The sequence below is a fragment of the Hippocampus zosterae genome, chromosome 4 (assembly GCF_025434085.1).
Source record: "Hippocampus zosterae strain Florida chromosome 4, ASM2543408v3, whole genome shotgun sequence".
NCBI lineage: Eukaryota > Metazoa > Chordata > Actinopteri > Syngnathiformes > Syngnathidae > Hippocampus > Hippocampus zosterae.
In genome coordinates this window covers 14,758,462-14,773,436 of record NC_067454.1, presented here as the reverse complement: position 1 = coordinate 14,773,436, position 14,975 = coordinate 14,758,462, and the positions used below count along the sequence as shown (strand labels likewise).

The 14,975-nt window shown below is 42.2% G+C and overlaps 2 protein-coding genes across 3 annotated transcripts in view; one reads left to right on the top strand and one right to left on the bottom strand.

The window, feature by feature from the left end:
* Positions 1–7,899, bottom strand: part of tex9 (testis expressed 9) — an 83,875-nt gene extending 75,976 nt beyond the window's left edge. The window contains exons 1-2 of one of the 2 annotated variants that reach the window (XM_052064117.1): positions 7,756–7,899; positions 5,878–5,946 (exon numbers count right to left, since the gene is read on the bottom strand). The gene's annotated coding sequence lies outside the window, so the exon portion shown is untranslated. The remainder of the gene's footprint in view (positions 1–5,877; positions 5,947–7,755) is intronic. The other variant, XM_052064118.1, reaches the window with a different exon arrangement.
* The window catches only part of prtga (protogenin homolog a (Gallus gallus)), a 38,401-nt gene that overhangs the window by 7,576 nt on the left and 15,850 nt on the right, over positions 1–14,975 (top strand). Inside the window, exons 3-10 of the mRNA XM_052064112.1 lie at positions 6,244–6,388; positions 6,535–6,668; positions 6,951–7,247; positions 7,916–8,075; positions 9,114–9,361; positions 11,038–11,202; positions 11,638–11,943; positions 14,517–14,705. Coding sequence (XP_051920072.1) covers positions 6,244–6,388; positions 6,535–6,668; positions 6,951–7,247; positions 7,916–8,075; positions 9,114–9,361; positions 11,038–11,202; positions 11,638–11,943; positions 14,517–14,705 — 1,644 coding nt within the window. The remainder of the gene's footprint in view (positions 1–6,243; positions 6,389–6,534; positions 6,669–6,950; positions 7,248–7,915; positions 8,076–9,113; positions 9,362–11,037; positions 11,203–11,637; positions 11,944–14,516; positions 14,706–14,975) is intronic.

Sequence of the window (14,975 nt, the reverse complement as noted above, 5' to 3'; positions counted from 1 at the left end):
TGCCTGGCATGTTGTGGCACAGAGTGGTACTGCCTGGAAAGCACGCAACTCTAAATACTAGGGATGTGAATCTCAGCACTGAGGACGATTCGATACACATCTTGATGCACTACCAGCAATGCGATACTTAAACGATGCATGGAATTTTCTGGCGATACGATGCGATACGTTTCACCGTCGTCACGATGTGATACGACGCGATACACATTTAGTTCAAATCAATGCGATCCGATACGATACAGTGCAATTTGTTGTGATATTGTGCAATTAAACATGATGCAAATACGCAAAGAAAAAAAGTTTTAAAAAAGATGGAATTCAGTATGGTATTGCAAAAAGTAGACCACGTTATTCCTTATAAACAGTAGAACGTGTAAAACAACTTATTTAAGCCCTTCCACAATTGGGTTTTGTGCAAAGAAAATGTATACAATTTGGCACCTGAGACTCACAGCTGTTGCTGCAGTGTAAACACAAACAGACTACTCACTGAGTGTCTTTTCTGAAATATCCATCTCCATAGGACAGGGAAAAAAAATACAATTGAAACAATGTGGCAGTCACAGCCTCAAAGTTGCTGTGTGTATTGTAGCGTACACAGACCACTCTGACTGAGTGTCAAAATATATAGTTTTTCCTTGCGCGGTCACAGTGAGCTGCAAGGGGACCCCCAAAATAAGAGGCGATTTTTTTCTGATCCTGACCTGGTTTGCCAAGAGTTTCTCCGGTGTCCAACGAGGAACTGGACGGAGAGGCGCGGGGAGGGGGCGGGAAACTTGTCGGTGATGTGGTGCCATCGTTTTAAGTGGTCTGCATATTTTTGGTGCTGCCGTTGTATGGCTTCGTAATGCGACATTCTTTGCAAATTACGGAGCTTTTATCAATCTTTCCGTCTTTCTTTTCGAAACCGTAGTATTTCCAAACATAAGATCTGAATGTTGCGGAAGCATTAAATACAGTAGTTTCCTTGCTGCTGCTTGCGCGAACTTCCATAGTGTTTCGCTAGTTGTGGACTGGACTGTATGTGACGCAGGGCTACCGTCCGTATTCAACACAAAACGCAAAACAATGATGGTGCATTCATTGCGCCTAGGAAAGGGCTGATAGGTGACGTTTAACATGACTAAAACGGTGCTTGAATCGGATTTTACCGATACCCAATAATGCATCGTGATGAATCTCGATTTCACCCGTCAATCGCGTCGTACCCATTGAATGAGCCGATGCACTCGCATCGCGCACGTGCGCATCGATGTATCGATTAATATCGATTATTTTCCACACCCTTACTAAATACAGACTTGCAGTGTTTTTTGTTTTTTCCCTTTTTTAAATGAACTGCAATACAGGGGGGTGGGACTCACTGCATTTTATGTCAGAATCCCTGCTCTGCAAAAGGTAATGAAAACAGCAATGTTCTACTTTTACACAGAACCATATTTTAGGGTACCAGTTAAATTCCAGTGTAGACCCAATGGGTACCATTAGTGTGCTACCCTAGCAATTCATAGACAAAGGTCCTGACCCATTAGAAAATGTGGGATGACACGCTTGTTATTGTAAACTTGCTTGTATATTTCAAGCCCCCTGGGGCACAAGTCCCGTATCAGGTCTTGTAACTTGTAAAAAACAGTGTTTTTAAAGGAGCCAGGAATACTCTGTACACCAGTGGAATTCCAGAAAACCAGTTGAGCAGGCTGTTCACACTGATGTCATTTTTATTGTGCCCTGGTCTGCCGTTATAGGGCTTGTTTTGATGGATTAAACCTCAAATGCCGTTATTTATAGTTGCCTAGGTCTTGGACTGGTGCGACACGATGAGGAACTCTAATAGGGGCAGAGCAAACTTTGCAGCGGGCAAGCTGTGGCGTCGATGAATGAAGTGGCCGTAAGCGAGACAACGGAAAGCGCAGAATCTTGTTTTTCTTCCTCTGCCGGACGCAAAAAGTTACCATGGTTCCCCTCAGTGGCAGGCTCAGAGGTCAAAGGTCTCCCTAAATTGTTCAGTGGATGGAGGGCAGCGAAAGAGAGCCCTGTTCTCTTATCTTCCATCCAGTAATACTTAAAGTTCCTCAGTTACATCTAGAGCAATGACAGAGTCGTTTTGAAATGTTTGTAATTGTGAACTTGGTTAACTGCATGAGAGGTGGCTCTTTGAATGACGCAGGTCAGCTGATTGCAACCAGAATAATTGACATGTACACAACACGGTAGATACTGATAATTCCTTTGTATTTTGGAGCAGACACAAACAATGAATTAATCTTTATTTAAACTTTTTAATGTTTCACAAAACAATATGGAAACACTTGGACTATGCTTCTTCAGCACTGAGCTTATCAAGAAGCTATATGAATAAATACATGAAATATGTGGTCCGGCCATATCAACAGTCAAGTCTTCCGACCGAAATTAAGCATTTTGTTTTTTCAAAATTGTATTCTACCACATTGCAAAGTTGATTTGAATCTGATGTTGAGCATCAGCGAATAACTCCCTACCCATCTAAAACTGAGCACGATCTTCTAGACACAGTCCATGTTCAGAATTTTGTTAAATTGCGCAAGTGGCCAATTTCTTTTATTCCCAAGATATCTCAAAGCAAACTTAAAGGTGCCGTTAAACAATCCGTACCTATTGACACGCTGACCTTTATTTCGGAGATTAAAGACAATGCAGTCACTGTGTGCGGTGAGTAGAAGGCAAGTGTTGAATGACTGAAAAACTTTGCGGACGAGATAAGGGGCAGAAGGAGGGGGATGAGTGCTCCCCCTCAGCACGGTGCTTTCAGGGGTCATGCCGCCCATGGGAATCATTCTTTGTGCAGTCAGGCCAGTGGTCACTTGACTGTCCTGCAGGCTGGGTTGAGCAGCCGCCACTGATTGATTTGTTAGCGTCTTTTTTTCAGTTTTGCATTCTTCTCCTCTCGCTTATCAGCCAGGCTTTCTTTCTTTGGAATCATTGTGTGTTGTTAAGGCCTCTTTTCTTCAATTAATTAGTGACACAACTCAACAGAATTCCAATGATTGTTGTCAGCAGTGACCAGAGCGCTTTTCAAACTTTTTTAGTGGCGCTTTTAGTGTGGGATTTATTTTTTCAGACGACATTCTGTTAGCGTGCGCCCTATTGAATCAGGTGATCAATTTTAATGTCTCTCTTCAATGATTGGACCCTTGGGGATGGGTTGAGTTGGGATAAGAGCGCATTATTGGAAGCATCCATGTAATTAAGTCACCAGGGGTTTTTTTTTTCTGTGCATTCTCTTGTATTGCTAAAACACAATTAAAATACTCAAAGGGTGCGAAAATGGACAAATTAATAGAAAGAGGCTCGTGGGATCATTTTAGAGCAATCACATTATTTATGAAACTGCTTGTCTTGTATGCCTCTTTAATAGCTTTGTAGTTTGAGTGCAGTGCTTTGCAGTATAGACCAGAGACTGATCACAGTAACCAGAGCAGAGAGGCTGAACTAATTCCTGGTATTTGTAAGGGAACCTTTGTTTGGGCTTGACCTGTCCACTGACCTCCCGTTTGCTTAGTTGTTGGCATCTGTTACAAGGAACAGAACAAAAAAAGTCACATCGACCTTTGAAGCTTACGTAGGACAGTTTTTTCGTTGTTGTTTTAAACCAAAGTACAAGCCACATTTGTTGACATTATTTAACACCGTATCAATTTTCCATTTTTCTCTCGGCGTTCTGTAAATGACATAACTCGCCGGAGATTGCCGAACGAAAGGATTTTCGTTGTTCAGCATGTTGCTATGGATGTAACTAAGATAAGATAAGATATCCTTTATTCGTCCCACACTGGGGCTATATACCTGGTTGGGTTCCATTAAAAAAAAAAAAAGTATGCTTGAAATAGTTTTAGCCCTTGAGTACAGTATTACTTAAAAGCTGGTTGGCCAAGTTTACTTCACACCTGGCCTTTAAAAGTCAGCATAGCGATATGGCAAAATATCAGCAGCTAAACAGTCCATAAAATTGCAGAGAGCAGCAAAGTGATGGCCTGGCCATGCATAGCTCTGCCTGAGCTGGGTGCTCGGCGGGATTTGTGGAGGTCAGAAGTCAGAGGTCAGCCTGCTGGGTAGGGCAGATGGTCAGCTTCTTTTTGCTTTTGTGGAATGGGCTCAACTATCTATCATGCTTTCCGATTGTTAAAAAAAAAAATCTAAATCCCGTGAAAATAAAAATCAGACACCACTCTGTAAATCATGTCAGTATGTTACTGTCTATCAATTGGCATGTGTTACCCTTGATGAATGAATGTGCACATTAGATGCCCTTTAGTAAAACATCACCACCTAAAGTCTCTAGGTCAGCGATCTATTCTCAGCTGTGAGTACATCCATAAAATGATCGATTTTTCACCTTGACTTAGTCGATGATCAATATTCAATGATTACCCCGCTGTTTGTGAATCCAGCACGCTTTTCCCGAGAAGGGAGGCAAAGGATAAGTGCTGCTCATCGCTCATGCCCTCCAGCCATTTCACTTCAGCATTACCAGGAGGGTGGGCAACAGTGTGGGTTTGTGAGAACAAGGCTAAAAAATGCGACCGTTATGCTCGCAAATGCTCCAGTTTTTTCAATGCGTGCTCATAAACGTTTCATCTGGTCACACAGCGCGAGTGTGTTTTAATGCTCCTACTGGTTCATACAGCGAAGGGGCTCCAACTATGCATCCGTCTGCCAGACTGCACATGGAAGACGGAACAGGCATCAGGTTAAATCATTGTATAAGTTCAATAAATATCCAAGTCTGGCAACGGAGACTGCGCGCTTGTCTGTTTGTAGTGGTACATGTGGAATTATAAATACTGGCGACATTATACAAAAATACGGTATGCCAATGGAGATGACCATATATCAACAAATATGGTCATGCTGTGCGTAACCAATTCTGTCTTGGTGTGATCAACTGAAAATCTTGTCGCAGCAATGGTACCGCTCCAAATGTTAGTGCAGAGCCCTGGAGAAGAGGGGAGCTGGCATGCCTTTGCATGTGTTGCCTCTCTTTAACAACAGAGAGGCAACAGCTCAGGACTAATCTGATTAAACATGACACTGGTTGCCACCAAAAATCCCCGCCCCCACTCCATCACCCCCACCCCCCCAAAAAAAGACCGGATCCTGACAAAAATTTACCTCTTGTCTAGCAATAATGCTACTGACATAGCTCAAAGCTATGATTTTAACATCAGCAATGTTCATAAAACAACTGTAGTTTACTTAGGACTGCGATGAATAAAGAACGAATAACTGCAAACGTTTGATTACAAAAAATTTTGATTTTCTGCCTTGAACCTTCGCAGGATCATTTCTTCACAGTTCACCGTCACAGAACCAACGCAAGCACAATATGAATATTAATCAGCCAGTTTGAGCAATTCGTTATGAAGCGTTAAAAAAGACAAGCAAATGAAAAAGGAAGAAAGGTATTTTTCGTATTTTATTTTTTTCAGAGACATAAATCAAACTGCTTATCAAAATGGGGCAAAAAAGATTGAGAGTGTACAAAAAAAACATGACACCAAAGAGAAAAAGGAAAATTCAAAAGTGGTCCAGTTTGGCTGGGCTCTACGTATGCTTTTAACTACCATTGAGACTGTGTCCAATCTGTTTTAACAAAACATGACCAATTTTAAATTTTGAGATTACTCATTGCGGCACCGTTTGAAGAGACAGAGTTCAAAACGTAGCTCAAGATGCGACTGGATGTTGTCGCTGGCCACCTCTTTTAATGTCATCGTCCCGCTATATGAGGAGGCTACAGGATTGTAATGTTTTCTCTTTTAAGCTGCGACAACTTTGCATTACCACATTGTTTAAGTCTGTAACTGTCATAGAAAGTGGACTTGGCCATATACTCACCATGCAAACGAAACATTCTGGCTCATACCAGAGGTCGTGCCCCATAATTCATGCCAAAGTTCTTGAGGGCTAGTAACAAGGTGGATAGATTTCTGTTCATTCCCATGCAAAGTTTCCAACCTTGTCTCCAACCTGAAATTTCCAGATTGCAACACTAATAAAGGCTTAGTCTGTTCTTTTCTCGCCATTGCTGCTAATAACATGAAGTGCTGTATGAGTACCAGTATATGAAAATAAATAATTTGACAAGCTGAACTTGTCACATGGTTGACATTGATTGCCTAAGACCTGAATGAACCAATTAAGCACCCATGCAACTTTTCAAATACGACAGTGAAAGCAATGGTTTGCTCTTTTCTGCCTAAGGTATTTCATCGTTTACAGTCCAACCAACTTCCATTGTGGTAACCGAAGGATCAGTCGCCAGATTTTCCTGCAGAATCAGCGCGCACCCTCCTCCCATCATCACTTGGGAATTCAATCGGGTTACATTACCCCTCGCCACTGAAAGGTATGCCCTCAGATCTTTTCACTCCACCTTCGTCCTATTTATTTTTCTCATGCTTGTTGGACAGTTGAGTTATTTTGAAAAGCTGCCTATCTGCTATTGGCGTCATGTTAGTGTTATGTTGCTTTTCTTTTATTTGTGTAATCCAGAATCACAGTCCTGCCAAGTGGCGCTCTTCAGATTCACGGGGTGCAGCGCACAGACAGCGGCAATTACCGCTGCGTCGCCACCAACATCGTGAACCGGCGACGGAGCATGGAGGCCATGCTCACCGTTATTTCTGGTGGTTCCAACGCTCTCTATTATACACACACGGTCATGTGCACTGAAGCTAAAGAAGAAGAATAGAGATTGAGGAGAGAGAGTGTTGTAATTTTGAACTGCGTACAGTTGTGCTTTTTTATATTGTATTGTTGTATAGTATGCTGTCTGTAATTGCGTCGTGATAGTGGCGATATTAAAATGTGGATTAAGTAAATCCACACTACCAAATGCACGGCTCACCATCATCGTATAGCGTATGGCACATGAAACCTGCACTAATGCTTCCCCCACCGTCTTGCAGCTCCTAGCCCCCGGCAGCCCCAGAGGCCACGCATCATAGCTGGGCCGCAGAACATCTCAGTGTCGACGCATCAGAGTGCCACTTTGGAGTGCATTGCCACAGGCAACCCCCGACCCATCATCTCATGGAGTCGCGCAGACAGCAAATCTATTGACGTCTATCACACCAAAGTGCTGGGAAATGGTAACCTCATCATTACGGACATCAAGCCCCAGCACAGGGGAATCTACGTGTGCCGAGCCACCACCCCCGGGACACGAAACTTCACCGTCGCAGCAGCCAACGTTACCGTACTTGGTAAGGATACACAGATTTATGTATTACGCTCTACCCTTTTTCATGGAAATTTCTTTGTTGCACGGTATATGTAGTTAACAGTATAAATTTGGGCTACGGTATCGATTTGGACTCTCATGATTATGCTTGTTGAAGACGTCATCATAACTGCCTCAGTGTGAAAATGACTTTGAGGACTCGTATGACCTGGAGGTGCTTCCAGCCATATGTGTGTCTTCATCGATCAATCATCCATCATTCCTTCTTTGCCAGCTCCTCACGAACTATGGGGCGTGTGAATGCTAGGCGCTAAACTAACGTGCCCGGCTAACCACGATGCAGAGCCTCTTCTCTAAGTCACTAATCTTAATGGCAGCCAATAGGCTATCACATCGACAAGTATTGTTATCACAAAAGAAGGATGAGGTATCGCTAAACATCCGACAAATGATTTTCTCACTCATGAATGTTTGCAAAATCCTTTCTTATTTGATCAGGTTGTAATTTATTGTGCTGTGTGTGCTCTTACCTCTCAGGCTTTACTTGTTTGGAGCCATTTTTGTCCACAGACAGACATAGTTAATTCCGAAAAATGAAGCGCAGTGGACACAAATCTGTTTCCACGGCAATGCGAAATGTGGTCATTTCAGTGGGGTTATTAATTTCCTTTTCATGCCCTTCCTACACAGCACCGCCTTCTTTGGTTGAGTGGCCAGAGAGCCTGACGCGTCCGCGTGCCGGCACGGCTCGCTTTGTGTGTCAAGCTGAGGGGTTTCCAATGCCTCAGATCACCTGGCTCAAGAATGGAGAGAGAGTGCACTCCAACGGTCGAATTAAGATGTACAGCAGGTATAGTTCTTCACACAGAAGTAATATTAATATGCTTTATTTACTTTGTAGTTTTATCAGTATGATGGAAGATAAAAACGGGAAAATAACAGACCTCTTCACCGTGCTCAATCACAGACCTCCGGGTGGCAAAAGATGAGCTTTCTTTGATGGCACCACTTACCTGACAATGACTCAAGTTCATTGGTCTCCCCCCAAAAATGCAACCGCGTCATTTTGGCTTCCGGCCTCATAACGAGTCAGCAAATGCAGTTGAGGGTGGTGTGCAAAATCTGCATCAAGACGGTAACGGCGAGAGATAGAAATACTCTGTGACCATTAACTGGACAGACTTGCGGTGGTCAGTGCAAGCTACAAAATAACTCCAAATTCGGTGCTGGTATTCGCCCGGTGTACTGAATAGACAGTAAACCGGTGTCAAAATTTGAGTACCACCCTACCCTAACTGTGAGAAAAGCATGTCTCCACAAAGCAGGTGATGGAAGTACTGTTCCCTGTCTGTCCCTTAGGAAGCGGCCACAACATCAAGAGGCAGTCTTCCAGTTCTCACTGTACAGTTATTCACGGCATCCACTTGATTTTTCTTGCTTACCCACAAGTTCTGTTGGATTGATTTTGATTTTTCTTTACTTTTCATAAATTGAAACCAACCCTCAAAAAAAAAACAACAACAACAACTGCAACACATTTTTGTCATAGTTTCAACTCAGGACAGCAGTGGTCATCTGCTTTTTTCCACTCAGAAATGTCCCGTTTTTAATTTGGATTTTTTTTCTTTTTACCACTGTTGGTTTTACTAAAACCAGTTCGTATGAATAATTAACGTATGTACTTACATCATTAAGGAAACTTTATAATATACATCAAAACAACGGGTTCAGTTTAGTTTCTCTTGAATTTGTTTTGCTCTTTTAATTATCAGCCCTGGTTAAAGGTAATTTGGCAATTGGAAAGGATCCACATGATGATAAAGTTGTGTTTGTGTGTGTGTGTGTGTGTGTGTGTGTGTGTGTGTGTGTGTGTGTGTGTGTGTCACAGCAAACTGGTCATTAATCAGATCATTCCTGAGGACGATGCCATCTATCAGTGCCAGGCTGAAAACGAGCAGGGCTCTGTGCTCGCCATGGCGAGGCTCATCGTGGTCATGTCAGAGGACCGCCCTAGCGCGCCGAGAAATATCAGAGCGGACACCGTGTCGAGTTCCGCCATCTTGCTGGCTTGGGACAAGCCGCTCTATAACTCCGATAAAGTTATCGCTTATTCTGTGCACTACATGAAGGCTGAAGGTGAGTGAAGAAATGCGTGAGAACATGTGACATTGATCATTTACCGATGTGCACTGGGAACAGAAGTGTGCTTTATATAACAATTTCCCAAAATGTTCAATATGTTTTGCATTTAGATTTTTTTCTCAGATTATAATTTTTCATTCATCTAACAGTATCTAAAATGGGAGGAGAAAAAAAAGTTTTTATAATTTGGATTAATGTAAGTGTGGGCAGTGGTTTATTGATGAATCTCTTATTGAAATAAAAAAAAAATACTGAATTAATCTTGGATTGGATTTGGATTGGATAAACTTTATTGTCAAATCTGTATGTGTAACATACAGCACAGATGAAATTTCTTCCCTCTCAACATAAAACAAGAGGGGCCGCTGCGGGTGTCCGCGCCGCTATCAAAAGAAAAGTTAACAAAAAAATGACAAAATAATACTTAACAACACGTGAGACACAGACAATCGTGCACTCTTAACCTCTTAATCTTATTATTATGTCACATTTATTCCATCTTAATACAGATGGATATGTTGGGAAACTATCTTTAAATTCTGCCTCTTATTGTATATCTTTGAAATGCTGAGGTAGCTGATCAAATGCAGTTGTTGTTATGCTTGGCAGGCAAGGTCAGACAAAGAAAAGCTAAAAAAGAGGAAAAACCTCCTTATCTTGACAAACAGGATTAGACCCCTTTTAGAGCAAGAGTGCAGTGAAGTTTCAAGAACCTGGGGCCCTTCTTTTTGCAGATAACATTCAAGCAACAGAGGAAGCTATTCAAAAACTCACAAGGATTGCAGTGTGGCGGCAGAAATTACTTTCAGTCTTCCTGGGAACGCTTGCTAGTGACAAGAAGAGTCACAGTAGAACAATGTTGTACCGATAGAAAAAAAAAATCAACAAGTGCCGCACTTCATTATAATTCCACTGACTTCAATTAGTGGGGCGAAATGTACAGAATGCAACGAGGGGAAAAGGAGCACCTGCTGGATCTTGTAAGAGATGAATAAGTTAAAAAAAAAAGCAAATGGTTATTGTTGAACTGCAGGCTTCTGTCATTGTGATTTAGATGCAGTGACACATCCACAGGCTGTGAGAATTGCTGTCAGTGCAGCACACAGTCCGCCCTGCACCTGAGGCTGCTAGTGCTTAGCACTAAATAGAGTCTCTGTAAAGAAGAAACTAATTAGCCTGTGTGGTGGAGTGTCCAAGACTACCGGTACATATCCTGGGAAGCCAGTCAGAGCGTGTGAATTAGAAAGGAAAGCATACCTTGTTACTCTTTTCAGGAAATCAAACCAGTTTTGTCACCAAACACAAATGCTTCGGCTGTTTGATGCATTATGATTTAAATTAACAAAAGTAGCGGACAAATTAGGATGTCGTAATGTAGTTATTTAAATGTGGTAAAGTCAACAAGTAGTTTAAATTTTTTAAAAAGAAATGTCAAAACGGAATGAAAACTACAATGAAAAATCCCAAACTAATAATCTAAAAATCTAAAAAAAAAAAATTGAAAAATTGGGGAATTTTATTGTTTTAAACTCTTTTGTGGATGTATAGAATGCGATCTTTCTGTATTACCTGTTCAGTGGTCAATGTAACACAGTGATTATTTGTTAATCATGTTGTGAAAAATAAGACACTTGACAATTAAGTCATTTTAAATGTTCTCATTTGTCCAGGGTTAAACAATGAGGAGTACCAAGTTGTTATTGGAAATGATACGACTCGCTATATTATTGATGACCTGGAGCCAGCTCGCAATTACACCTTCTATGTGGTAGCCTACATGCCCATGGGAGCCAGTCGCATGTCTGACCACATGTTTCAGCACACACTCGAGGATGGTGAGGAATTGAACAATCACACCCTTAAAAAATTCAAAGAAGTTATATGTCGCCGAACTGGGATACTGGTTGACTCTCGTGTTTGTTTTAGGGCAGTTAATGAGTATTGTTGTTATTGACAGAAATGTGGGGTCAAATATCCTTCTGCCTGTGTTGCTGTTTGTCTCTGATCGCGTACACAAGCTCATTTATGACTGTGTTAGTGTTAATGTCTCACTTTCCTGGGTTCTTGGAGAACCTCATTTGATCCCTTGGCCTGCATGTTAATGACTACTTGTGCTCTTCACCAAGTTGCTTTGAGGCCATGTCCACACCAACAGAACAATCATCCAGTCTATGTTTCTATATGGTTTAACAAGGAAAATTCCATTAGAGTTCATTGAAATTTCACATTGTCAAGGAAAACATAATCCCTCCCGTCTTGTCGGTTTCCAGTTCCTCTCCGCGCCCCCGAGCTCAGCCTCACGAGCCGCAGCCCTACCGACATCCAGGTGTCGTGGCGACCCCTCCCTGACAAGCTGAGTCGCGGCCGAGTCTCTGCCTACCGTTTGTCATACCGAACCAGCGCTGAGAGCTCAGCCTCTCAGATTGAGCTGCTTGGCGAAAAGACACAGTACCTCCTTGAAAAATTGCAGCCTGACACCATCTATCTCCTGCGAATTGCTGCGGCCACCAGTGTTGGGTGGGGTGAGCAGTCAGCCTGGACCTCCCATCGTACCCCAAAGGCATCCAGTGCTCAAGGTAAACATTCGCTCTGGTCTGCATGGCTTTAAAATCACAACAACAACAAAACAAATTGATCAACAATAATCCCCCCTCCACTGTGGTGGTTACATTGCAGACCACCATATTTGAAATCTCTGACATAATACTTGTTTAAATACTCCCGGGCATGTTTTAATCGCATTTACGGCACCAAGTAAAGTGGTACCTTGACTTAAAAGTGCCCCAACACAATTTGAGTTTTTTGAGTTAGCCGTCAGTAACTTGGGCGATTTGGGAGGGTGGGAGTGGGGTTGTGTTGCAAACTTTTTAACGAGTTCCAAGCACCTCACCAACTATATGGCGGCAGTGGTTTTGTGTGTGTGTGTGTGTGTTTGTGTGTAGGAATTTTGCACATTTTTTTTTCCAACAATGGTTTCATAGAGAGTCGCCGATGGTCAACTGGTAAGCACGTCGGCCTGACAGTGCAGAGGTGCAAGGCTCGATTCCAAATGCAGCCTTCTTGTGTGGAGTTTGCATGTTCTCCCCATGCCTGTGTGGGTTTTCTCCGAGTACTTCCAGTTCCTCCCACATTCCAAAAACATCCATGACAGGCTGATTGAGCACTCTAAATTGTCCCTAAGTGTGAGTGTGAGCGCGGATGATTGTTCGTTTCTATGTGCCCTGCGATTGGCTGGCAACCGGTTCAGGCTGTGCCCCGCCGACTGCCCAAAGACAGCTGGGATACGCTCCAACCCGCCATGCGACCCTTGTGAGGATAAGCATATCAGTAAATGGATGCATGGTTACATAGAGAGTGGTAAGAGAAACTGTTGTTGTCTAGTTAATTAAAGGTTAAAGCAGAAAAATATGAATGAGCATGGCAAAAATTAGTGATGTCTAACTTCAGCGAAAGTGAAGTGCAAATTAAATTGTCACAGTTAAAGTTCATTGTAACAAGAGAATTTCACATTGTGTATTTACAGAAACTACTGTAAATCACTTTGTTTTACAGGTCTGTTAGCTTAATGCTAACACACATTGCAAATCCCCATAGATAGCCTAACGAAACAAGCATCAATATTGCAGTTGTTTATACCTTTTAAGCAACAGACATGTTTTTTTTTTCCTTTTCACATTTTTCTCTCAAGAATGCAAAAATAATTTGTACACATACACGTGGACAGAAAAAAAAAGAAAAACATTACGCACAGACATACTGCTAACATAACCGCATCTTAGTTGTAACGATCTGCTTTGTGTTAAACCATCAAATCTAAGTGTGTTTGATCTAAGTTTGAATTATATTGCACACTGATGGCAAAGGCACTGCTGTATTTAAAGCAACGCTAAATTCCTGTGTTCTGTCGAACTGCTTAGAGAAGTTTGCCAATAATCTTGTTAAGGCATTGCGTTTGTTACTGGCTGACCTTTGCCCTGCGCTGTCAGTAACATTGGAAGGGTTTCAGTCATGGGTCATAAAGGGAGCCACTCAGCCCCCCGGGTGGGAAAGAGTAGATGGCCATTGAGTAGCTTTGAGGTGGTAGGAAAATAGGGGGGTGTTTGTGGGATTCTTTTTGCCGTGTGTCTTCTGTTGAAATTCAGGTGTCTGCAAACAGTCATCATTCCGAAAATGAGAATGTGTGAAATCGCTCCCTCTGTCGTCAGGGAGGTCGTGCCTGCTGTGGATTAAGTGTGGAGCAGCTGGTAAACATCAAATGAGTTTCCCTTTTCAAAGACGACGACTCTGACTAGAAACAGCTTCCTGCAGAGACTAGCTTCCTGCCAAGAAAAAGTTGTTCTGATTTGACAGCATGGAACGCCATTTGAGTTTTTACGTGATAGCGAGCTTAGGGTCCAAGTACTACTATGTTCTTTGGTGTTGCTAATAAGACAATTCAGGGCAGTCGTAGAACAACTGCATCTTTTAATAGATTATTTTCACAATAAGTGCCACTTAAGGCCTCCTAGTATGCAATTAAACCTTACACAGAAACGTCTATGCTCTACTAGTAACAAGAAATGGCCTAACTAGTAGCCGTGTGTCATGCAATAGTAGCTTAATACAGACCTTACTTACCAAAGATAAACACTGGGAATTTTGATTCACGAGTAACATGTAGTTTTAGGCCAAATAGTAATATGCAGAAATATCAGGCAGTAGAGGAAAACAGTGTTACTAGTAAGGCACAGTACGTTTGGCTAGTGAAGATAAAAAAAAGGGCACCAGTATATGGAGATGATGAAGCCATTTATTTTGATATCCTTGATGTCCAGCTCAAGGTCCATGTACTAGTAAGCTCTGTGGAGGCAAAGGTAAAACCGTGCAATAGTTGACAACTATTTCCCACGAACACAACCAATGAGTAGTGACATTATACAATTCTACTAGTTAACAGTACAGCATGAGAAAGACATTTTCGTTCTGCTGGCGTATCCTTGTCGTCCTACTAGCGTGCGGAAGTGTGTGACGATTAAAGACAAACAGCGCACAATTACATGCACCTGAAGCTGGATTTCAAATAAATGTTTAAACAACTTTCCATCTGACTGTTTGTGCAACATGACGCAATCCTTCTGATGACGATGATGATGATGAATGCCATCCACAGTTCCTCTTTCTCCTGAGCTGCATTTGGAGCCCTTGAACTGCACCACAATTTTGGTGCGCTGGCGGCCGGCGCAGAGAAATTCGGCCGGCATACAAGGCTACAAGCTCTTTTACCACGAGGAGAGCCAGTCTGAGAGCGCCCCACTTGAGCTGCGTGCCTCGGATCACTCACACACCATTGGAGGCCTCGGTGAGTTGGGCTTTTCATTGTAATTACTTCTCTTGGTTACACTGAATATTGCGCTCTCTGAATCTTTAAATTAGTGGGGCAAAATTAGGCTACATAATAGGAAAACTCCAGTATTGTGTTCATGATGGACGTGTGTTATTTTTCATTAAAAAGGGCATTTATGAGTCATTACAAAACTACAATTCTATACTTTGAAAGCGTATCAAAGTCGATTGGAAATGTCGAAAAAAATGTTTTCACAAATCTATTCTATTGGCCAGTCAGTTGTAA